We start from the raw sequence: 24,459 nt of genomic DNA on the forward strand, positions 1-24,459 counted from the left end.
TCGATCTGGCTCTTCTTCTAGCTTTGTAGCCGGTAACTGTGGAGACTTGGGAGTTTTTTTTTGAAGTTGTGGCCATTGCTGATACGTGTTAAATTCCATTGGCAATTCTTCTCCATTGGCAACTGCAGATTAAGTCAGTTATGGCCTTTGATCTGCCCCCACTTCGTGGAAGAAAGCTTTGCATTGCAATAGTAGGTCGGTGACTGTAACCTTGATTCCAGTGAATTTCCTCCGACGCCATTCCAGTCCCGAGGATAAGAAGAGAAGGTCAAATTCTTGCATCCACAGCATGCATGTGACCAAAATCTTAGGCCACAAGAGAATTGTCACCATCTATAGAGCAGGGAAAAACTTTCCGTTGGAAAACTGCCGGAAAACACACCTTTCAGAATGCTTTAACAATTCTCTATACAAATTGAATCAAACAAAAAAATCAAACACTGTCACATGAATGGATAACCAATTCAAATCATGTTTGTCCGGGATTTAAAACAACTTTCAATTGGATCAACTAATGTCCCTAAAAATTTATAGGAATATCCGCCATAACAAGAATAATAAAAGTCCAGTTGAGGCCTAAGAGAGAAAATGAAAGTTGTCACATGAAATGACAAGACTTTTAATTGGTAGTTTTTGAAATAATTAAATAACTTTCAAACCATTGCTCAAATGAAAAAGTTCCTGAAACAAAAGTTGTAGATCTCGAAAAACTGAACAAAGTTGGTATTCAAAAGTTTTTCATTTGACCTCGGGAACAGTACGAAAATCACAACGGACATCATTTTCCGGTCGAAATCACCGAAATTTCGGTCGAAATTTCGGTCGGAATTCACCGAAATTTCGTTTTTTGAATTTGAATTCTCTTTCCGTTCGGAATTAGCGAAATTCGGCGAAATTTCGGTCGAAATTTCGTTTCCGGCAAACGGCGGGATTCGGAAAAAAAACGAAAAGGTAAACCCTGGTCGCATCCCATTCGAGCCAGCCAGCTTCCTCGCCTTCGCCGCAGCGACGTGCGCGTGCGTCGGTCGCCTCCCTCCCTAGCTGTGTGCCTGCGCGCGGCGTCGGCGACGGGGATGGAGATGGAGATGGAGGACACCGCGGTCCCGGCGCTCGCGGTGGTGGACGCGCGGTTCTGCGCGGCGGACGCGGCGTCGCTGGCCGTGGCCAAGGCGCTGAGCATGTCCGGGAGCGACTTCGCCGTCACGGACGCGGCCACGGGCGCGCTCGTCCTGCGCGTCGACGGGGTGCTCTTCAGCCTCCGCCGCCGCTGCGTCCTCGTCGACGCCGACCGCCGGCCCGTCCTTACCGTCCAGGAATCGGTCTCTGCTCCTTCTCCCCTCCGATCCTCCTTCCCTTGATTTCTCGATCTCCCTCTCTGTTCCTCCGCCTGTCGGCGTGGCATCCTAACGTGCGCTGCTTGGATGGGGATGGGAACGCGCAGGCGCTGATGCTGAGCACGCGGTGGAAGGTGTTCCGGGGCGACAGCACCAACCGCCGGGACCTGCTCTTCACCGTGGTGAAGCCGTCCGTGATCCAGCTGCGGGGGCCGACCAAGGTCAACGTCTTCCTCGCCAGCAACGACGCCGAGCAGGCCTGCGACTTCAGGATCACCGGCAGCTACCACGACGGCGCCTGCGCCGTCTCGCTCGGCGACTCCGACACCGTCATCGCCAAGGCAAGTAGTGTCCGCGGCGCTCTCCTCCTCCTCATCGGCCAGCGTTGCTTGTTCATCGCGTTCCTCGACTGAATGGATTGGAACTTGCCTGCAGATCGACCGGCGGTTCAGCGTGGTGAGCGCGCTGCTGGGGAAGAACACGTACAGCGTCACCGTCAACCCGGGCATCGACTACGCCTTCATCGTCGCGCTCGTCGTCATCCTCGACGAGATGCATTACCAGAGATGACACACGCTTCAGTTTCAGTTTCGCTGCTCCCCTTTGTGTCTTCCTGATGAGATCGGTCTCTGCAATTTTGAGCCCATTATCGGTGTTCAGTATTCTGCTGCCCCATTTAGGGGGTTCTTGCAAGCTGTGATTGGTTCATGTCTTTGCCCTTCTGAAGGTTGTGGTGTATTGTCACAACGATAAGTGAAAAATTAAGATTGAAATTCACGTTGAGATGAGGTTAGCAAGCAATTGACACCACAGCAATTTTGTTCTCTTGGTACTGAATCTTTCCCAGGACAAGGAGCGACTTTATAATGAAGGAATGAATGGCGAGTCGGTAGGTGTTAGGCCAGTCTCAATGGAAGAAATGTCTTCGAAGACAACAAATCAGGCAAATGGAGGTTTCGTTGGTTTTGACTCTTGAGAAATCAGACGCGCTGTCATCCATTCAGGATAGCTGACCGTCCGGTCGACGCTGACGTGGCGGCTGATCGCACCGGTCAAACCGGAGACTTCTAACTCGTTGTTTGCCTGGTCGCCGATGATACATAGGCAGGTAGCACCGCGCGCGTCCCAGAGACGATCACGGTACTGAAGATGGATGCGCCGGCACCAGCCACGGCGGCGGCGGAGGCTCCGGTGCTGGCACCGGCGGTGACGGCGGTGGTGAACGCGCGCTTCTGCGCGCCGGAGGCCACGGCGTTCGCGGTGGCCAAGACGATCAGCTCCACGGGACGCGACTTCACCGTGACGGACGCCGCCGGCGCCGCGGTGATGCAGGTGGAGGCCGAGGTGTTCGCGTTCCTGAAGAAATCCCTCCTCCTCGACGCCTCGCGCCGCCCCGTGCTCGCCATGCAGGACTCGCCCGTGCTCGGCGGCGCCAGGTGGGAGGTGTTCAGGGGCGACAGCACCAGCCGGAGGAACCCGCTCTTCACCGTGGTGAAGCCGTCGTCGTTCCAGATCAGGACCAAGATCTACATCTTCCTGGCCGGCAACGCCAGCGAGGAGGCGCCTGACTTCGTCATCCGGGGCAGCTACCACGACGGCGCCTGCACCGTCTCTCCGGGCAACTCGGACGCCGCCATTGCTCAGGCGAGCGTCATCTTCCAGCTCCGAAAACCATGCTATGTTGCACGCAACTTTCATTCGATTTGACATTTGAACTAGCTCATCGTGCAAATTTTGATTTCTGCATCGATGGTTGTGCAGATCACTCGCCGAAACACGGCGCAACTGCTCGGTTTCGGGAGGAACATATACACTGCAAGGATCAACCCAGGCATAGACCAAGCGTTCGTCATTGCACTGACCGTGATTCTGGACGAGATGCACTAGAGCGTTCAGAATCCTGTTGTGTTAGTGACCTATGGCCTATGGTGAAGTAGGCAGACTCCGTCCTGGTTCACGACTACTACGATCCTCAGGGAATGAAGGACGAGCGTTTGCTTTTGTTGTCTACATATTGTGTGTAATAACTGTGCTGTAAGAGTTTCACTTTCAAGTGTTCTGTAGAAATCCCCGCGTGTCTGAAACTCTGATTCCCCATCTATTTCACATGAAACTCTGAAAATCGTCTTGAACCAACACCAAGCTGCTGGCAAACGTTGACAATTTTAACCTGACATGTGACATAAAAGTGTCAGCGTTATCGTTTCAGGACATGTTTCCCTAACACTGAAACAGACTCAAGCTCGTAGCCAACTATCGCACGATTTTACGGTGAAAATAATTGAATTATAATAAGATCCGTAGGCGCGGAGCCAACATACCTTCTGTCAGGTCCCAGGATACTCTGAACTCTGAAGATATTCAGAATTCTTGTCAAAAAATATTACTTCAGAAGGCACCCTAAGGGGCGGAAAGGCTATGCATCGTCCGCGCGATGGTATAGCCTGAAGCAGAGGAGAGCAAGCATTCAGCCCATTACGACTTTTAGGCATTGCAGCCCTCGTTGACATGACATAGAACCCCTCCGTGCTGGACTTGCCATGAAATCGTCGTAGTAGCGCCAGGCACCAATGCACCATGCCAGTATGCCACGCCTACTGCAAAACACATTCTAGTTGTCTGATGAGCATCCAGCAGAGTCTCTTGTGTGGATCAAACCTGAATCTCGCTAGCGCAGAACAAGACATGCCGATTCATCTCCCGGTTAATCATAACGTTGTTACAACTTACAAGCAAAAACAAATAAACTTGTGACTCCCTCCATCGAGTAGAAGCCAAACATATCTTTGCTGCATACGAAAGTCTGAAACGGAAATGTGGAATTCTATCATCGGTTTGTCCAACTGCTCCCGCGTATAAGGATCCAAGATACAGGCAGCACCTGGCTCAGTCTCTGAACTCGCAAAAGTACTACGCCTTCCACTTCGATCCTGCGTCGCAATGGAACTTTGAGCAGTAGAAAGCGCACGCTACCGGCGACGACGAGGTAAGCCGGCGGCGCCATGGGACGATTGCGCAGACCAGAGCGCGCGAGGCTCTTCTCCAAGGAAACGGCGGCGAAGCTCCCCTGCATCCTCTGCTGCCTGGCGTGCTCCACCACGCTCGGGAGGTGCACCCAACCTGGGACTCCGGCGTCCGCCGTGGCGGCGTGGCGCTAGCGCAATCAAGCTCCCTCGCGGCCGCGCCGGCCTGACGAGGACGGCGGAGTCCTCCGATCTGGGCCGCACGAGTCCGATCCAACGGCTGACAAGATCCAGGGATGGACACCCCTGGAACGCCGCCGAGGCTCGCCGGAGAGCCCCCGCGCACCCGCGCGCGCTCGAATCCAGCGCGTGTGTGGCCGCTGGCCCGCCCAGACGCTGCCGCAGCTCAGCCGCCAGCGTGTGCCCGTAATTCCCCGCCACGCGCGTGACCAGCATCGGCCGCCGTGGCCGTGGGCAACGAGGTGTTCACCGGCGATGACGAGCAGTTCAGGAACAGCCTCGTCCCCGCCGCACGCAACCTGCACGCGGCACTGGCGCAGCTTGGGATGGACGCGTACGTGCGAGTGTCCACGGACAGCTCCCTCGCCGTGCCCGCCGGAGGCAACAACGAAGAGGTTGACCCGGCGGCTCCTGGGTCGGTTGGCCATACCCGGTCCCATGGACGGTGGCACCCATGCCTGTCTGACGAGGACGATCAGCCCCGAACCCACGCTCGCTTGATCCGGGCCGCACGCCTTTGATCGGACGTATTTCAGGGACCCAGGGTGGACGGTATTTGAGATCCCGTCCACCCCCGGTCAATACCGTCCAGCCCTGGTCGTGGCAAGGGCGCGCCTCTGCCGCACACCGCGGCTCGCCAGAGAGCCCATGCACCGCAGGCATTGGCTAACTCCCTCTCCTTTCTCTTGTAAGAGGTCAGCCCCCATGGCGTCCCGATGCGTGAACACAGCTCTGCCAGTCTCGGCGTCTCCACCGCACGCAGTGGCTCGGCGGGGTGCCGGCTTCTCCAGACGACCCTGATGGTCTCGCGATGCCGCGGCTGGCGCGCACGTCCCAACAAGCAACAAGTCTGAACCGAGCTCGCGCTGCCCAGCCGTCCAGTTCGATCCTGCTCCGCCATGGAACTTGCAGCAGTAGCAAGGCGGCCCACGCTCGCGGCGATGACGAATTACGAGCCGGCGGAACCACGGGGCAGAGCGCGTGAGCCGCGAAGGCTGTTGTCGAATGAAGCGGCGGCGATGACGTTCCCAGCGCCCTTCGCCGACGATCCCGCAGGCGCGGTCGACCACGCTCCAGAGGTGCGCCGGACCTGGGCCTCCGGGCTCCGGCCTCCGCCATGGCGCTGGTGGCATCCAGCTCCTGCGCGGCCGCACCGCCTGGCAACGATGACCGAGTCCTCCGCCTGCCTGATCTGAACCGTACGTGTTCGATCCAACGGTTAAAGATGAACAACGGGTGGACGGTATTTGAAATACCGTCCACCCCCGGTCGGGATTTCGAGCACCGTTTGCACCTGGTTGTCGCCTGAGAGCCGCCGCGGCCAGCGAGTTCGTTGCCTCCCTCTCCCTCCCCTCTCACTTGGAAGAGGTCAGCATCCGTGGCATCCCCCTCTTGCTCCTTATCGACCGTGACCAAGGACCAGGAAGATCTGAGCGCCGGTCGCGCGGTCAGCTCGAGCTCGGCGAGGGCGGTGGACGAAGCGGTCGCCGACGGCTCCGGCGCGGAGGCCGCGCAAGGGAGCAACAAGCTTGCCGGCGTTGACGCGATCCCTGGCAGCCATGCATGTCTCACGAGCTGTCGATCGAGTTCTCTACCGGCGAGAGGCAGGAGAGGAGGGTGGAAGAACAACGTATCGTGCGTGGCTTGGCGCAGTGCCGGCGGAGGCGTTGTTTACAAAGACCACCCTAGACCGGATGTGCGTGCGGTTGATCAAGGGAGAACCGTCCTAATTGAAGTAGCGTCAAATTCGCGAGTTCGGCATGGATTTGGGTAGCATATATACGTCGATCGCAATCTTCCTGTGCTTCCCGACGTCGGGTATACAAACAACTCCACCCTGTACAATGCCAGCTCGGTGTGGTGCCGTTCGTCGTGGACGGGGAGGCCAAGGCGCCATGGAAGATCGCCGGGCGCGTCGGCGTCCACCTCTGGACGCGGATGGCGTGCGAGCTCCAACTCCAAGTTCTGGTTCTTCTGACCGCCATGCCGTGCACCAACTCCATGCAGTGGCGGAGCTCGCAAAAAATTTTAGGTGGGGCAGAAGATACCTTGAAAAATATTCGGCTCCTCAATAGTCACTACAACGCCTTCATTGTTCTAGGACGATTATGGACTAGTACAAGCTTCTGCAGATTGAACAACCATAGAGAGCCGGCCCGCAGTAGCCAACACTACAGGCAGGCGCGCTAGCGGCATCGGGCAGCCGGCAGAAAGAGGTGCTGGCGGCCAACAGCTAATAGCAGAGGGCACCGGCGGGCGGCAGTAACAGGCTTCGGCATGCTGTAGCTGGAACGGCGACGTATGACACTAAGGGAATGCAGGCGTATAGGGCTGTAGCTTGATGCCGTGATGTGCAACGCGGTGACAGTGACAGGATTGCGGTCGCCACCGCCCGTCACCCGCGTAGCTCAGACAGTCACATGCCAAATTAGGGATCGAGAGTTAGACCAGCCGATGATTATTTCCTGATGCCGTGGGCATTTGTTGGGCTGGTGAGCTCTCTCCTACTAGTCCTTTGGCCTTCGCTCGCACATCCATCTTCCAAAAACGAAGTTGGATGCTATGCCGCCAGAGGCTAGGGTGCAGTGCCTCTGCTAGTCGCGATCACACACCTGAGCAAGAAGAGAGGTATACTATGAGCCTCCCGCCTGGGTAGGTGGGGCAGCTGCCCCACCGTGCCATAGGGGGAGCTCCGCCTCTGACTCCATGACTGGTTCTCAAGACCAGCGCACGCGGCGCGTACTGGGATGTCTGGGATTGCCAAGGAAAGGCGCTACTAATCCTCGAACGCGGACTGTGGACGCAGGATAAGAAAATTAAGCTGACAGATTGGGGAGGAAAATGTAAATACCAGTGGAACACAATCAATCAAGCATAGCAGCAGCAACACTTGCTGCAAAACTTTTTTTTTCCGAATCGAGGTTTTACCCCATTTCCATTAAGGAACGGAAATGCAGGAGTTCAAGTACCACCCAACCGGGCACAGAAATATAGGGAAGACAAAAGGGGAAAACCATCATCTACCCCCCCCCTCCCCCCACCCCCGGCGGCCTAACTTGATTCAAGCCAGGCATGCAGGGGTTAGAGCAACAGACTTAGGCTTCCTAAAAGAGTGCCCATAAAGGAGACAGGAACAGTCGCCAAAAAAACCAAGCCATTACAAGTTTCACAACGACCATCTACTTTATTTAACATCCACATTCTACTGACGGAGGTAGAAGCACGCTACTTTATTTAACGACCATCTACTTGCTGCAAAACTTGATTTCCTAAATCTGTGTTTATTAATTTGTTTCAGAAATGATCAATCTAGAAAATATTTTCTGTTCGTAGGATGCACAGAAATGGGTAACTGTAAGCAAACTTAGATGTATTTTGTTACAAAAGTTGAGATGCAAACTAGTTTTGTAAAAAAAAATCATACAAAAATGACAAATTCCAGTAGCATTTTTGTATTCCAGCACACATGCTACTGGAATCTGTCATTTTTGTATGATTTTTCTAGATTGAATTTGCATATCAAATTTTGCAATGAAGTACATGTATGGACGAACTATGCATGTGCGTATTTTCAAATTTTTTTTTTTGGAGATTTCCAAGTATACTTTTTAGAGGGATTTTCACAATTCCACAAAAAAAATGGTTTGCACTTAATATTTTCACAGCCAAAGAGGATCAGATTGCCCGGAACTTACTCACCCTTGTTGTGGGTGGCTCGACGAAATTTTCTTTACCGAGCACTGTGTAGTCTATGGGTGAAGGAAACGGACTCCGCCCTGGTTCACTACTACGATCCTCATGGGGAGGGCGAGCGTTTGCTTTTTATTGTCTATATATATATTGTTTGTAACTGTGCCGAGAGTTTCACTTTCAAGTGATTTGTAGAAATCCCTGTATGTCTGCAACTCTGAATTCCCATATATTCACATGCAAGATGAAGGCAAAAGATTTATCAGGGTAACAAACATTCAATGCAGCGGTGCATTCATGATCTTCAGTTACTAGATAGAATCTACTGCAATTTTTTTGGTAACAACATACTGAGATACGTACAAAAAAAGATAAGTGACCTTCTACTGGTTAGTAGGCAACTGTCTAGTACTGCCTGAATGTGAGATTCAGACGCCCAGGTCGAAGACTTGTCTCATCCGTCAGCCACTTTGGCGCCGTATTAGGTTTCATGTTGGAAACCCCGTGGAATATCAGCCTCGACTTACCACCAAATATAAGGACGTCACCAGATTCAAGAGCAACCTTTGAAACCTTCTCTTCATCTCTAACATCGCCATACAAGAATTCTGTGGTATCGCCTAATGAAAAAGAAACGACAGGCAATCCCTTATCAAGGCTGCTCATTGATTCATCTTTGTCCTGTCAAATAACACAATTGTAGAATCCAGTGAGCAATCGCCAAGCAAGATTGCAACATTATGGTATTTCAATTGCTGATAATAGAACAAAGGACGCCGTACTAGAAATGCCCAAGAACAAAAAACTTGCGTGATTAAAGCCTCGTAACTGAAGCTGCTTTATCTTGTCTAGAAAAGTGCATACGCACATCCAAAGGGAGTGTTTAGTGAACTAGTCAAGCAGGAATCAGTTTTACTTTCCTTTTTGCCTTTTTTATTTAAAAACAAGTTCAGAACCATGACTAGCTTGATCCCAACATGACATAGTGTTTTGAAACTGATTTTTTATATAATTGCAGATAGTGGTTCTTTTGTACCTGATGAAGACCTAGCCTCCCACTACTGTTGTAGAAGTTAACAAGGCAGATATCTGGTGACATCAGAGGAAGTTCGTCCACAGCATTGACAGCTCCTATGTTTTGTTTCAGGAGTTCATGGGAAGCTTGAATGGCATCTTGAACATACTTCCTGAATTCTTCTGGTATGGTCGGTGGTTGAGCTCCATCGAACGGACGTGTATCGCCATATGAGTGTGAATCCGGATCCCAGTTTTTCCCTAAGCACATCATCCAGAGTCTTAACATAGCCCCATCTCGGTAGCCAGGTCTATAAAATCCTCCTGAACCAACACCAAGCTGCTGGCAAACTTTGACAATTTTAACCTAACATGTGGCACAAAAGCGTCAGGAATATACATTCAACAGTAAGTGTGCATTGGTTGTATTTAAATGTGGTACTTAAGAATAGCATATTATCATGGCGATCAAATCAAAAGAAACAATGTACATTCATAGCAAATATAAAATTTCTGATAATTATGTGAGCTGTGAACACAATGTGCTGATAAGACATGGAAGGCAGAACCCTAAACAAACGAGCATGCAAATTCCCAAAAGGAGAAAACAGCATTTCGTACTCTTTTACTGATCAGAAACGTTATATTTCCTCAGATAAGGCACTATCTTCCACAAAAAAAAAAATGTTTATGTAAATATAAGGGGCTACTTGGTCATGCTCAGATAAGGCCCAAGGGCCTACAAGATTGATTCGAGATTACAAAAATAGTGCATGCAAACACAGACATACCTGATCATTAGGCTTTATGAATCTTTTCAACAGAACCATCCCAGGTCTCAAGTACTGGAATGGAGCATCCTTGGAAAGTTCCCTGTCCCGTCTTTTTGCTCTGTTGATCTCAAGTAAAGAAGAATTCAACTTGATGCCGCATTTGTTACCACTCAAACATATGTCAAATGGGGAAGCTCCAGAATCAGATCCCACAGATCCAGCACTATATGAACTGCTTCTGGAGTCTGCAGCTTGCGGTGGGTGAGCAGGTGCAACCAACTGTTGAGGTGAATATTTGCTGCTAAGTGAAGGAGAGAATGTACATGCCCCCTGCTTTTGCCGTTCCGAAGACCTTCCATAGTCCTAACGTTATTGCTAGAATATTAGAAGCTGAACGCATGAAAAAAGAATCCAAAGGTTTATCAAAAAATATACCTACCATATAGAACATAACTTGAATTCAAATTTAGAAGTAATCAGAAACTCAAATTTAGCATCATACATCTTCTTATTCCAGTTCACCTGCAATACTACAACTCATATTGCACAAACAGACACGAAATCATACATCTTCTTATTCCAGTTCACCTGCAATACTACAACTCATATTGCACAAACAGACACGAAAACCACCAGTTCATCTCCTAATTTGCAGAGAAAGGATAATACTTGAATTTTGTCCCCATGGGCTTCCCATCTCGGTAGCCAAAGAGTTGATTCTAATAAGCTCCCCCTTCCCACGAAACCACGACGAACTAGGCCGCCTTGAGCTCTAACCACCACACGACATCGCGCAACTTTTGCAACTCAACACTATATTGTACTGTAGCAATCAACAGCGGCTTGCCGCGAACCCTAACCCGTTAGGGGTCGGAAATTATTGGAACCAGCGTTTTTGCGGTCGATGTAGAAACGTCGGGGCTGGGGGTCAGCTGCACTTACCGACGCATGAGGGGTAGGGGCCTTCCGCGGCTGGGCGGAACCCGCCAGTGTCTTCTCGCCGCCGCCGGCCATGGACAGACGCCCGAGAGGAGCGGAAGCGGAAGAGGCGGTTTAAGGCGGGACGCTGGTTTACGTTTTCTTCCGCTTGGGAAACCGACGATTTTATTTATGGTCTGGTCACCGCGGATTTGTGCAAAAACGAAACCGACTCGGCCACCAAATGCAGAATACTACCTTCTTCTCGGATTGAATTGATTGAAAAATACAAATACGGGTAGTTTTGTATTGAACACCAGTATTTGTATGTGGGTTTCTTGGGCTAGAAAAGAACAGCCCAACGGTCTGAAATGAAGGCCCGTCCTGCATTGACGTTGGTGTCCTACAAAATGTTCGCTATCCTCTCAAAAAAAAAAATGTTCGCTATCGGTACCTCCCCATTCGCCGAAAAAAAGCAAAACGTGTGTGATCAAGAAAATCTAGTGCTTGCAAGAAAAAAAAGCTCATCAGGAAAAAGAAGAAAGATAGCGAAAAAATTAATCACAGAGCTGTTTCGTTGCCATGTTACTGCTACAGAAGTAATTCAGAGTTGATGTATATAACTATATATCCCCTGCATCTGCGAGAACAGAGTTTGCTATGCATTCAGCCCGGTAAACGACACGGCATCAGCTCAATGACGCGAGGCTGGACGCCGACGCGACCTCCTCCTGACGCCGAGCGCGGCGAGCAGCGCCCCCAGGACACAGCCCGCCCGGCACCTCCTCCTCCCCTTCTTCATCTGGGACGAGTAGTACGACGGCGGCGGCGATATCGGCGGGAGCTCGGCGGCAGCGCCTGCCATCTCGGCGGGCGAGACGGAAGCCGTGGCGCCGGCGCCGGCGCCGGCGGCCTTGGGCGTGCCGGGCGCGGACTCCCACAGGAACGGCACGGCGCCCGGGCGCAGGCCATAGTACACCCGGAACGACGAGGTCGCCAGGCCCGACCGCTCCGCCGCCGCGGCCACCTCGCCGACGACGCTGGCGCTTCTCCTGTTGGAGATCGGCCGGAGAGCGAGCTGCTTGGTGGAATCCATGGGGAAGCCTAGGTGGCTAGGTGTCAGTGGCAGGAATTTCACAGGAAATGAACAAAACAATGTAGTGATTCCCTTGAAAACCCAGAGCCGAGCAGCAAGCCTGCAACGACCAAGGTCCAAGCACAAGCACGGAGGCAAAGCTTGGGACTTTATATAGGCAGGGGCGGTTTGACTTGTGGCTAGGCTGGATCCGGTGTGAAGCTGCTGGCCTGGCTCGGCGGTGAACATGAGGCTCTCAGAGAGAGTGAGTTGGAAGCTAGCTCCGATTTGATCCACCGATTAATTAATACAGTATATATACAATCCACGCGCCTGTACTAGTCCTGAATAATGAGCAATGGGCAGTTGATGACGCGGCATTATTTTAGACAGGCTTCATTCAAGAGGAAACCGGATGGAGATGGGCGGTCGGACTCGTCGGCCCACATTACTGAAAAAACTCGCCTTCATCAGTACAGAACTACAGATGACAAAGAGCTCGGCCATTATTCAGAAAACCGGCGGGCTGTGTTTCTCCTCCTCCCTTTCGTTTCTTTATGTAGCTGGTGAAGAGGAGATCGAGTTGATTAGTGAGAGGGAGAGCAACGCGCTTGGACACTGACGCGAGCTGTGGTCGGTTTGTTTGCTGAAGGTTCCTTTCCGACAGTGTCATCTCACCTCACCTTTAGAGGAAGCTTCAGCTCCGGTGAGGTGTTCAGAACCTTTTACTGTTGTTCTCCCGAATGTAGGATTGGGTGACATCCTGGAACATTATTGCCGATCGAGACGAGACGGATACACTGACAAACAACCTGGAACCAAGCTCGCACTGTTATCAGGAGTTCAGGGTTCATGGGCTGCCTTTTTCTGAAGCAGCAGGTTTGCACAGGAAGATCAACTAGTACACCACCACAGGTTTACAGGTCGCCCAGTGGAATGGTGTTCAGCCAGGCAGTAGTTGGCCTGTAGCTAATTTCAGAAGGACTTTTCGCCGTTCTCGTGATGCGAGTTCGTCATAAAATTCAGACAACAGGATCGTCCGTTTGTCCATATCACGCCCCAGGATCGACGCCCTTGGCCGATCGGTGACAAAAACGTCTCACCGAGCATGACTGAGATCAAGCTACTGAAAACACTGGACACTTGTTTAATGGACCAGCTCGTAGCGCCCACACATACTTGGTCAATGTCGCCGCGGTTAGGTTAACTAACCATATTACCCACGGTGCCAAGCAACTTAAGCTGCTGTACCTGCTAGAATTTGAGCAAGTTTTAGCATCAACCAACCAGTAAACCTGCGGGCATGCGTCGTGTCGTATCCCAATGCCTGACAGCGGGTTGCTAGTATACAGAATCCTACCAAACCCTGAAAAAACTGAACCTGTTTTCATACGCTGAATTCTCAACATGCTTCATGGAGTTACAGCGGCATGCTAACTAACCCACTCACTGCAGGTTTCGGAAATTGTGGGGCCTGCTCCCTTCTTGCCGGCTCAGTTGATGTGCCCTCGCAACGACGACGATGACTGCTTCAAAATACTAGATAGAAGCCGCCAATTGATACATACATACATACAGTTCTCTCCTCAAAAGCTCCCGTTGCAACATAGAGTTTCAGGATACTTCATGACAAAAAAAAACTTTCTTAGAAAAAAAGAAACAAAAAAAACCTACATTAATCCTCGATTCCACGCACAAATTATTAGAACAATATAACCAGTACGAAATTCTCGATTTTTTTTGTCTTTCAGACACCCAAAAATTCTCATGTTTCAAATTTGCTTTTATCTTTTCGTGTTTGTGAGTTGGGCCATGCGCGTCCAGTACAGAGGCCAAGTTATTGGGCTGCGGCCTGTCCGATGCACGATTGCTGTGTAGTTTATGGATCGTGGGCCATGGCTGAGGGTTCATTTTTTAGTAGGGAAGGGTTTAGTAGAGAACCGGAAAACCTCACCTCGCCGGCGGCGAATTCGTTGGCGGCGGCGGGAGGGGAAGCCACCTTCCTCTCTCTGGTCTCCGCGCCCCTTCATCGGAGACCTTCACCGCCGGCGGACGGAGACAAAAAGCCAGGCCTCCGTCCAACGAAGTCCTCTCTCCCTCTCGTCGAGAACCACATCGCCTTCATCCCCACCTTCCCCGCCATCTGCTGCTGCGTTTGTGGGCCTTCTTTCCAAGCGGCGACGACAGGGGAGTGGCTCCGCCCTTGCCAGTTCTTCGTCGGACGCTTTGCCGGCCGACAAGGTATGTCCGCCTTTTCCCTTCCATTCCTTTCTTGTTGTGCGAAATCGAACACCAAACCCACTAACGTGTGCTAGTTTTATTCGGATCTGGGCCTGCCCCTGGTTGAACCAGAAACCCCATGACCGCCCCTGGTGGCCAGAGGAATTGGAGCAGCAGTGGACCTGCCAGTGGGAGGAAGAACAAGGAAAGAGGAAATGACAGAGCGAAAGGAACCAGGGTTGCAAGTTGGAGCAACAACGAGAAGAGGGAAGAAAACAAAGGGCGCCGAGGAAATGCAGGATCAACAAGGCGGTCGAGTGAGGGAGTTCCTCGAGTTGCTGTGAAGAAGAGTGCGTCTGGATTTGACAGGAGGAAAAGGAAGATGGACGATGACTCGTGGGATGATGTTGGTGGTGGCAAGAATGTTTCGTCTTCCAAATCAAAGTTTACCAGAAAGACTGCTTCCACCATAAGCCATCGAAAAATTGCTCCTGGAAAATTTGATAGATTGAAGTCTCAAAGTTTGTCTGAGGACAGCTCACGTGCAGGGAGGAGTACCAGCAAGGTTTCTGATATTAGTAGTCGATCAGCGCTCAGTAAGAACTCTGGAGCATCACTAGGGAAGAGGTTTGGTGCATCAACAGAATTCAAGCGTACAAAAAAGTGTGCAGCTAAAGAAGTAGCTTTGGATGAGGAGGTTGCAGATAGCAAAAAGTCAGATGACTCGGATCATATTACTGAAGAAGAGAAGCCTCGCCCTCGCCTTACTCGAGTGCTGGACCGGAGTGGGAAGAAAATAAAGCCTGCTAAGAAAGATGTAGTTCCTGATGCTGAGGATCCTATTCCTCCTAAGAAGAGAAAGCGGATGAAGCTAGATCCTTACGACACTTCGAACAAAAGGATTGAAGATTCTCCTCCTATCCAGGCTGGTGCGAATTTTGTGCTGCACCTTTTAAATTGTTTATATGACAATGCTTAATATTAGCATTTCTTATTGCACTTGCACTTATGTCTTGTTAGTTCTATTATTTTGTGCACAACCAAATAAACCTTTAAACAGTAAAACAGCACTATTTCTTGAATGTTATCTTTCTCTGACCTTCAAATAGCGTTCGGCGTTCCAGTTCCTATTTCTAAGCATATCAGATTAAATATTTTTCATTTTTGAGGGTTATCAATGATGTGCGAAATGAAATATTGAGATCCTTGTATTATGTTGGTTTTTCATTATACCAATGTACAACATTGAAAATATTTGTATGGTATGAGAGCAGCCCTTTCTAAAAAAATGAACTAAAGGATATAAAAAAGATATCGAAAGGCTGCTTACACATTGGAACCTTTTATAAGGTCAGTTTAATATTAGATTGGAGAAGCTAGCAATTTAAAATTTTGTTCCTGAACTCCTGACTTCTGAAAATAAAATGAATTATGTCTTTACTTGCTTCCATTTCTTATGAATATGTAAACTCTTGGTCTTTTGAAAAAGATATCTATATTTATATGTAAGCTGGTGCTTTTTTTTATATGTTTCATCTACCTTTTTGTTTTCTTTTAAAGCTTGCAGTGCAGAGAAGGTTCTAGTGAAGTGTGCACCTGAAGAGACCGAAATGTCTATAAATGCAAAATTCCGTGCTATACAGCCAACTCCCTCAATACTTTCATATGTGGAAGATAATGTACGCATGATTGCTTCTTATCAACCTTCTCACATGCTATGGTTGTATGTGAAACAGACTCTTACTGCTGCTTGCAGTTACTAGGTCGCAGGCGTCTAAATGAGATAAAAAATGCTGGTTACAACGTCAAGATTTCTGCTCCTCTGGATAATGTTCCCTTCTCAACCAGTACGGAACGTGAGCGCATAGAAGAAAGTGTAAGAACTATGCCATACAATCAGTTCCAGAAAAAAAGTGTCTTCTACTTTTGCCTTGGGTGGTTATAGAGCCATATCTTCAACATAGTTTATGATGTTATCTGGCACTTTGTTGTGTGAATTTAAAACTACAATTAGTGATTGTTATTCAATTAAAACAATTTACAGGTGTTCAGAAATAAGCTGGAATTCTTTGCTGCTGCCAAGATCTCTTCATCATTCCCTCCTCCTACACTTCCAGAGATTGCATTTGCAGGTAACTGAAGGAAACAAAAACGCTGTAGCCATGATATTTTAACCCACTGAAATCCCTGTTAACCCACTGAAATATTAGGTGTATCAAATGTTGGAAAATCCTCACTCCTAAATGCACTTACAAGACAGTGGGGTATTGTGCGAACATCAGATAAGCCAGGACTTACTCAGGTATGATGCAATGAAACTGTGGAAGAGTGGAACAGCAGGCAGAGTGTTGCTTATTTCCTTCTATTGACTTTGGGTGCTTAATTTTTTTTTGAATTAATAATTAAATGCAGAGTATAAATTTCTTTCGCATTGCATCAAAGTTATGCCTTGTTGATTTACCTGGATATGGATTTGCTTATGCAAAGGAAGAAGTTAAGGAGTCATGGCAAGAACTTGTAAGTACCTTGAAATCTGAATAGTAGGATTGAAATGGATCTTGTAATGCTGCATTCTGCATCAGTTGAACTGTTATTCTTCTTAAACCCACTGTTGCAACTTGTAGGTGAAGGAATACGTTTCTACCAGGGTTGGCCTAGAAAGAGTGTGTCTTCTTGTGCACACTAAGCGTGGAATGAAGCCATTGGACTACGAGCTTGTAGATTTAATGGAAAGGTGTGCCTTTGTTGGGCCTTTCTTTCAAGTTTCAAACACACGATCTCTTTTCTTGTTTAGTTCAGTGTTGAACAGTTTGTGCTTTCGGCATGGTCTTGATGCAAGTACATCGTAGTCGGTAAAATAAGAATAATTCATTATTGTGTGCAAATTTTCTCAAAACATTTAATAACCTTTTTGAAATAAGTTTATACTAATGTCCTCTGTTTCTGTATTTGACATTTTTCAAATGTGCGATTGTAGGCACAAGACGCCATACCAGATTGTGCTGACCAAGACTGATTTAGTTTTCCCGATAGATGTTGCTCGCCGTGCTATGGAAATCCAAGAGGTTCTTTTCCCAGTCCATCCTGTTATATTCACATTTCAGTTTATTAGCTAACAGAATTGTTTGCACACTCAACTGCAGAGTCTAAAGAAGAATAAGTCAGTGGTAAACCCAGTGGTGAGCTTTTGAATTGATCTCTCTTCTTTTTTCCATACACACACTCTTTGCATTCACACAACGATACTTCATGCAGATTATGGTGAGCTCTAAAACAGGAGCCGGCATACGCAACCTCAGAGGTGTGCTTGGAAAATTGGCTCGCTTCATCAAACCGTAGCAAAGCGCTGCAAGTTTTGGACTCTGCATCAATGGAGGCTAGCCAATCGTGGAGATAAAGCATTCGTTCTAGGTAGGTTAGGATTTTCAGCCTAGCTGTATCACGGGCTCAGATTCGGATTTGAGTGAACTGTTTTCCTTGTGAGGGGATTATGCCGTGTAGAGATCAGATCACATTCACGATCTACTTGATATGTGCAATAATTGAGGTTTCCTCATTTGGAGATATACTGTGCTCACAAAAGCGTAATGTTGTTTTGTCGTCTCATGCTGGTTACCGTTGTAGTAATGTATTCGCTCCTTGATGTGGAGTACATTTTCGGTGATGATTTATGAGCCACTGATGTTTATGTTCTTTGAAGAAAAGATATATCGCTGGCCGTGTAAATTCTGCTTTAATTCAGGCTCTCTTCAGCGATGATCTGAAACGTATGTTCCTGCTCTGGTGAAGGCAACCCATAACTTGCACTAGAATGCTCTGGTCTGGTGCCTTGCTCAGCTCCAAGCCCAAACCCCGAAGAGACTCTGCTGTGGAAAATTCTCTTCGAAAGAGGCCGCTGTTTTGTCAGTTCCGGAGCTGGTGCCAAGTGCCCAACTGCATCCATAAAAATCCAGTGCCTGTTAGCCACTAGCCACACGAAGGTCTCGCACACTCAGAAAGACTGGATAGTGAGACACCTCGAGAGGAGATGGCGAGCGTGGAAGCCAAGGGGGAGACGGTGATGGTCACCGGCGCCAGCGGTTTCATCGGCTCGACGCTCGTCCGCTGCCTCCTCGACCGCGGCTACAACGTCCACGCCGGCGTCCTCAACCCCGGTCAGTAGCCCACGAGCCCTTGTGTGCATGAAGCCCGCAACAATGTCATTCATGGTGGCTTGCTTCGGATGCGATGGTTATCAAATCGGGCGGTGGTGGTGCAGATGACAAGGCGGAGACGGACCACCTCCTCGCGCTCGCCGCCGGCGCCGGCGAGGGTCGCCTCAGCGTCTTCCGCTGCGACCTCCTCGACGGCGCGGTGCTCCTCGACGCCGCGCGGGGCTGCTCGGGCGTCTTCCACCTCGCCTCCCCCCTGCACCATCGACCCCGTCAGCGATCCCCAGGTACAATTGCCCCGTACATCGTCGCTGTCCTCTCCTCCACCACCAGACTGACCTGCTCCGCCTCTGGTCGCAGAAGCAACTGATCGTGCCGGCGGTGGAAGGGACGCTGAACGTGCTGCGCGCCGCCAAGGAGGCCGGGGGCGTGCGGCGGGTGGTGGTGACCTCGTCCAACGCGGCCATCGTGCCCAGCCCGGGGTGGCCAGCCGGCGAGGTCCGCGACGAGCGCTGCTGGACTGACATCGACTACTGCGAGAAGAACGGGGTGAGCCTACCTATCGCAGCATGTATGAAAGCTTGGAAAACTCAGTGGATGCCGACGAAGAAGAAGGCTGCAAGATTTGAAGGATGCAAAAGCTTCGACTTCGTCACTCGTCAGTAATTTCTCTCTCAGCTCACATCACATTTGCTCTGCGTGTAGCTCTGGTACTCTGTTTCGAAGACACTGGCAGAGAAGGCGGCGTGGAAGTTTGCAGAGGAGAACGGCCTGGATGTGGCCGTGGTTAACCCCGGCGCTGTTATGGGCCCGATAATTCCACCGAACATAAATTCCAGCATGTCCATCCTTCTACGCCTCCTCCAAGGTAAAGCTTTAGCCATTAACTTAAAATAAAAAGAAAAGCAGATAAGAATCGACAGATTTAACTGATGAAAATTTACATAAGAGGATAGCCTTTGCTTTGGAACTCTGAATGCTACTTTTCATTCATTCAGAATACGAAAATGTAGTCTTCGATCATGCCTAGCCTTGTCGTTCCAGTTCAAACATACATTGGTTTTTGAAATAGTGTTCACAATATTGTTAAAAATATGATAGTCTTGGCCACTCAATGTAAGCTTCAAATAGTCACATGTAGTGTTGAGAACAACATTGTTTTTGTTTGCTCATTGTGCCGTTACCATGAGATCAACGGGACACTGAAGCACACCATTTTGGCGGTTCAGGTTGCACAGAGGACTACAGGGATGTCTTTATGGGGGCAGACCACGTGGAAGACGTCGCCATGGCTCATATCCTGGTGTTCGAGAACCCATCGGCGTCCGGGAGGCACCTCTGCATCGAGTCCATCTCTCACTGGAGCGACTTCGCCGCCAAAGTCGCCGAGCTCTATCCCAGCTACAAAGTGCCCAAGTAAGCAAGCGACCATCCAAACCTTTTCACGCTGAAAAACGAATGAAATTTTGGTGTCTACATGATAGTCAGACAGCAAACTCTGGAAATGCTTGTGTCATCTACTGCTGAGATCTCTAGGTGTGCTTGAGATTGAGACTTGTGTTGTTGCTTTGTGCGCAGGTTCCCCAAGGATACCCAGCCTGGGCTGGTGAGAGCGGAGGTGGGGTCGAAGAAGCTCATCGCGCTGGGGCTGCAGATCAGCCCTCTGGAGAAGATCGTCAGGGACGCTGTGGAGAGCCTCAAGAGCAGAGGGTACATCTCGTGATCGTGGGGTACTGTAATTTCTTCGTGAACCTTTATGCTACTGTGGTTTGCAACTAGGAAGGATGACACAGTGTGAAAGAAAGATCCAATCAAGTTCATAATCAGGGGGATTCTCGAAGGCCACATCGAATTGCAGTTCTAAATAATGAAGTTTGAAGTTGCATATCGAAGAGTAAAAAAAATACAAGGAGCTGCAAATATGAAACTTGATGATTTAGATAAGTTTATTAAGTAGGCTTTCGCCAAGTGCAAAGTATAAATCTGGCACATCAACCACAAAATTAAACCTGAACCTGAATCTGAATGTAAAGTTCTTCCTCCTTGACATTGGAACCTGAACCTGAATCGGAATCTGAATGGTGAAGTTCATCCTTGACGCTGGAACCTGAATCTGAATGGTGAGTCTTGGAACTGGAATCTGAATCTTCCGATCACCTTTGGCATGTTCTCGGGCAGCTCCTGCATGATGCGAACCCAGAACTCCCATCTCCATGAAACACACTTTCCACAGTGTCCCTTCTACCCTTTCCTCCTGTCTCGCTCATTGACGCCTTGACGGGCTTCAGGGCCGCCATTATAATCCGCCGTGCGGTGTCGGCGCTTCTCTTCGTCTTGATTGAGCTCGCTGCCGATGATGCTCCCCGGTGACACGAGCGTCGGTTTGTAACCCACTAACCTCGGCGCGACGCATATTCTGACCACTCCGGCGTCCCTCCGAGTTCGTGGCTCCGGCGTTCCATCAAGCATCGTCTCCCTTGCTTCACTTCCCTCGGCATCCCATCAATGGCGTACCGTGACCTGCGCCCTGCGACGTTGCTGTCCCATACCCAGCGTCACGTCGAACAACCAGCGCAGGGCTGTGAGCGATTTTATGGTCATACATCCAAAAACGCTATCTCAAAGGAACGCGTGCAAAGTTATTGAAGGCATCATGCAGCATAGCAGTCCAAGACCACCAAACAAGAATTTTTGTCACATTTGAAACCGGCAAAACCAACAGCTTCATATTGCAATATATCAGTGTCATCACGAACATATGGATGAACAATGGTGAGAGCAGACAAAAATTGTGCTAAACAAAATGAACCGGATACAGCAACATTGCTTATCTCAAAACAGGGATAGTGTATTATCCCATCGGTGACAAAACTAAGCCCTGAAACACATTCCTCAACTTAGGTGCGAGGAGCAGCAGGAGCCGCTGCGGGAGGTGCGCCACCACCTGGGCGGGGCGGACCTTGGCCTGGCCTCGGGCCATCATCCTGCAAGGCAGGTAAAGCAAAACAAGAAAGATTGTCATCTAACCATTAGCAAGCATATAAAAATGTTTGTCATGAAGGTCAACAAATCTGGCAAATATCATATAGCACTAGTATATTTATCCAAAAGATCAACCAGATACAACGTAGACGCATCTGGATCCTCATATAGCACTAGTGTGAAGGAGATGATAATCAAACATCATTGACTAGTAAGACAGGTAAAAATCTGAGAATAAATAGGGTTATCAAGTAAAAACAAAACTTTATGAAATTTATAAAGCAATGTGTGCATTCAGGAAGTTATGACTGAATTAATGGATCAGCCATCACATATAAGCTTGCAATGCACCAACACATGTTTATTTACGCTTTCGTTGACGCATCCATTGCAACATGTACACAGTGAATGCAACGCCTATAAAAGCAATGTAACAAGGCACTAAGACCAAGTGATAGAATTAATCCATAAACAATCTCAAACTTCAAAAAAAGATTTAATAGGCATTAAGGTTCTTAAGCTGATGATGACATGACGGGGAGAATTAAGCACTTTGATCACTCACATATGTAAAAAAGATTCAACTAGCGCTATAGTTGTATATGTAACAAATCAAACAGACAGCCTTAAGGACCTATTTTTGGATAGAAATATGTCAGCAGTAATGAATGGGTAAGAGTAAGCCAGTTTAAGAAGACAGATTAAACAGACAAGTAGCCAACAGGACAGACAAGTAGTCCCCAAGGCAAGCATCATCTCACAAGAAATAGCTGTTACAGCAGATTGTACCATCTACTGAATGTAAAAATGTGTGAAACTTATCACAGTAAAATAAGTGTTTTTACAGCAGATTGTACCATCTACAGAATGTAAAAATGCGTGAAATTTATCACAGTATGTGCATTCAAGAAGTAATGGCTGAACAAGGAATCAGTCATCACATTTAATCCTGCAATGCACCAACACATGTTTATCTACGCTTTCGTTGACACATCCATTGCAACATATACACAGTGAATGCAACGCCTATAAAAGCGATAATAGCATAAAACAAACACCAAGTGATTGGATTAGACAATGAAAGAATGACCGGTGATTGGAACAAACTGTTAAACCACGAGTCATGTCTGTAATACTTTCAATGGAATTATAAGAAATGATCTTCAATTTCAGCAAAAAAGATTAAGATAATCCAGAAGCAGCAAAAAGCATGCGCTTAGAATTATACCCTGCGCCTGAAGCGCTGCGGAGGCTCACGGTTCCTCCTGTTCTCACGAGAACGAACACGAACAATGTGTGCATGGATTGCACATGAGACACAGTGATGAACCTTTGCGTACAGCTTGGGAAGAACATATCCTGAGCAAATGAACACAACAAGCGGATATTTACACCAGGTAACCTATGATCAAAATTATCAGAACAAAATTAAGCAAGAATTGGTGAGGGCAACCGTACCATCATGCACACAAGCCTCCTGCACATCTCTCACTGCAGCCTGCTCAACAATGTTCCTCACCAAGAACCGCTTGATGGCTTTATCCTGTAATCAAAATAAGCCAAATGTCAAATATCATCTACAATATATGGCTACCAATATATTTAAGAGCCAACACTGCAATATAAAGCAAAATAGTCTGCACATTATCCAGTACTCCAACACTACCAACCCACAGTATCCTAACATCTCTCAGACAGTAGAGAACAAATGCAAGAAAACAGAAGACTACAAGGAGGCAAGGTTTGGATTGTCATATTTCATTGATACTCGTAGCTTAATAACATCTCCAATACTTTCATCATAAGAGCTCCAGAAGGCAACAAGCAAACCCAGAGACCTCATGTTTCGTGCTTCCCAATTGTTAACGCTAACCAGTTAATTACCACTAACGCATGTGGCGATAGAGTCCCTACAGTCCGATCCTTCTACCAACGGCTACTACTTCGGAAGCTCAAAACGATTCGATTATTCCATCAGAACATTGTTGCGACAGGAGACGGAACATTATACCTTGGGGCAGCACTTAGCGCAGTTGGAGCACCGGATATACTTGACGTGGCCACGCCCGTGCTTGTTGCGCCCGCCATTCCTCCGCTTGAACGTCTGCGCCCACGACAAGCAACAACGGTTAGACAACAACGGCGGGAAGCGATAGAGGAGGGAGATAGTTTCTTCTGGGAGGTCACCATGGCTGGGGAAGCTCGAAGCCGCCGCGGAGGGGGTCTAGGTTCGCAGAGTAATGCGGCGGCGGCGGCGGCGGCGCGAGCGGGTGTGCGAGGCGGGGGCGGGGAGGCGAAGAATCGTACATTTTATTATAGCGCATCTGTAACCCTAGTGGGCTTTATGCTTCAGTGGTTTATCTCTTGGCCCAGATGAATTCCTCTAGAACCTCTAGGCCCATCTAGCTGTTGGTTCCACCAGAATTAGTTTGCCCATCTACTAAAAGTATAATTATTTGGGCCATGTTTTTTTTCTGCTTTCCTTTTTCTTTTTTCCATAAGATAATTCAAATGTGACATTGCCGTGGAGTATCTTATGCATTGACCGGTGGTGGTTCTTCAAGGAATCAAGGAGCACTGATGAATTTTGCGGGGAGAACATCACAAAAGAAACCCTTTTGTTTGGAAGCTCGAAAAGCCATCCAAATACAAATGAAATTTAACCATGTCATGTAGATATTTACCAAGTAGGCTCAAGGAGTCTTTGCAACACCATGCACGGTTGAGTTCATTTCAGTCATGCGGATACAGGGAAAACGGATGCAGAATTGCAGATACACAGCTACTGTCAACCGCTGATTCAATGATTCAGCTGGTAGAAACATCATTTGCTCCACTTCCAAGACGAAACCATTGCTGTCATACGGGTCCAACCTGGTTAACCGCACGGTTGTCACAGGAAATTGAATGGACTCTCACACTGATCATCTGTCAACCTGGGAGTAGGGATGCAAGTCCCACCTTTTTTGAGTCATTAGGTCGACCCAAAACTTGATAAAATGAATTAGAATGGAATGCTACGTAATTAGTTTGGAAGAGAAAATGAACTAAAATAATAAACTCAAAAATACCAATGGGCACCCACTTGCATCCCAACCT

At 48.6% G+C, this 24,459-nt stretch overlaps 6 protein-coding genes and 1 pseudogene across 8 annotated transcripts; 4 read left to right on the plus strand and 3 right to left on the minus strand.

The window, feature by feature from the left end:
• The first annotated feature begins 967 nt into the window (after window positions 1-967).
• On the plus strand, window positions 968-2,146 carry LOC120649306 (protein LURP-one-related 15-like). The gene is made up of 3 exons (XM_039926068.1): window positions 968-1,319; window positions 1,442-1,675; window positions 1,770-2,146. Exons 1-3 carry the CDS (start codon window positions 1,074-1,076, stop codon window positions 1,902-1,904), a joined length of 615 nt encoding a protein of 204 aa, XP_039782002.1. The 5' UTR covers window positions 968-1,073; the 3' UTR covers window positions 1,905-2,146.
• A 145-nt stretch (window positions 2,147-2,291) lies between these two features.
• On the plus strand, window positions 2,292-3,447 carry LOC120649305 (protein LURP-one-related 15-like). Its single transcript, XM_039926067.1, has 2 exons — window positions 2,292-2,978; window positions 3,096-3,447. The coding sequence occupies exons 1-2, from the start codon at window positions 2,484-2,486 to the stop codon at window positions 3,219-3,221; spliced, it is 621 nt and encodes a 206-aa protein (XP_039782001.1). The 5' UTR covers window positions 2,292-2,483; the 3' UTR covers window positions 3,222-3,447.
• A 4,986-nt stretch (window positions 3,448-8,433) lies between these two features.
• Window positions 8,434-11,110, minus strand: LOC120649309 (alpha-ketoglutarate-dependent dioxygenase AlkB-like). Of its 2 annotated transcripts, none has more exons than XM_039926071.1 (4): window positions 10,957-11,110; window positions 10,033-10,377; window positions 9,264-9,608; window positions 8,434-8,908 (listed from the first exon to the last, which is right to left on the minus strand). In XM_039926071.1, exons 1-4 carry the CDS (start codon window positions 11,026-11,028, stop codon window positions 8,633-8,635), a joined length of 1,038 nt encoding a protein of 345 aa, XP_039782005.1. In that variant the 5' UTR covers window positions 11,029-11,110; the 3' UTR covers window positions 8,434-8,632. The 2 variants fall into 2 exon arrangements, with proteins under 2 accessions (XP_039782005.1, XP_039782006.1); XM_039926072.1 differs by lacking the exon at window positions 10,957-11,110 and adding an exon at window positions 10,454-10,933.
• A 354-nt stretch (window positions 11,111-11,464) lies between these two features.
• Window positions 11,465-12,307, minus strand: LOC120649311. The gene has a single exon (XM_039926074.1). The coding sequence runs from the start codon at window positions 12,254-12,256 to the stop codon at window positions 11,627-11,629; it is 630 nt and encodes a 209-aa protein (XP_039782008.1). The 5' UTR covers window positions 12,257-12,307; the 3' UTR covers window positions 11,465-11,626.
• Window positions 12,308-13,923: 1,616 nt separating this feature from the next.
• On the plus strand, window positions 13,924-17,935 carry LOC120649308. Of its 2 annotated transcripts, none has more exons than XM_039926070.1 (11): window positions 13,924-14,248; window positions 14,323-15,156; window positions 15,788-15,906; window positions 15,984-16,103; window positions 16,272-16,359; window positions 16,438-16,529; window positions 16,640-16,744; window positions 16,852-16,961; window positions 17,205-17,292; window positions 17,371-17,406; window positions 17,483-17,935. In XM_039926070.1, the coding sequence occupies exons 2-11, from the start codon at window positions 14,367-14,369 to the stop codon at window positions 17,564-17,566; spliced, it is 1,632 nt and encodes a 543-aa protein (XP_039782004.1). In that variant the 5' UTR covers window positions 13,924-14,248; window positions 14,323-14,366; the 3' UTR covers window positions 17,567-17,935. The 2 variants fall into 2 exon arrangements, with proteins under 2 accessions (XP_039782004.1, XP_039782003.1); XM_039926069.1 differs by having other exon boundaries at window positions 14,360-15,156.
• A 245-nt stretch (window positions 17,936-18,180) lies between these two features.
• Window positions 18,181-20,223, plus strand: LOC120649310 (annotated as a pseudogene).
• Window positions 20,224-21,066: 843 nt separating this feature from the next.
• LOC120649312 (40S ribosomal protein S26-like) lies at window positions 21,067-23,688 on the minus strand. The gene is made up of 5 exons (XM_039926075.1): window positions 23,548-23,688; window positions 23,372-23,464; window positions 22,819-22,903; window positions 22,589-22,719; window positions 21,067-21,362 (listed from the first exon to the last, which is right to left on the minus strand). The coding sequence occupies exons 1-5, from the start codon at window positions 23,548-23,550 to the stop codon at window positions 21,276-21,278; spliced, it is 399 nt and encodes a 132-aa protein (XP_039782009.1). The 5' UTR covers window positions 23,551-23,688; the 3' UTR covers window positions 21,067-21,275.
• Window positions 23,689-24,459: the final 771 nt, after the last annotated feature.

This window comes from Panicum virgatum, chromosome 9K (genome assembly GCF_016808335.1).
Source record: "Panicum virgatum strain AP13 chromosome 9K, P.virgatum_v5, whole genome shotgun sequence".
NCBI classification, from domain to species: domain Eukaryota; kingdom Viridiplantae; phylum Streptophyta; class Magnoliopsida; order Poales; family Poaceae; genus Panicum; species Panicum virgatum.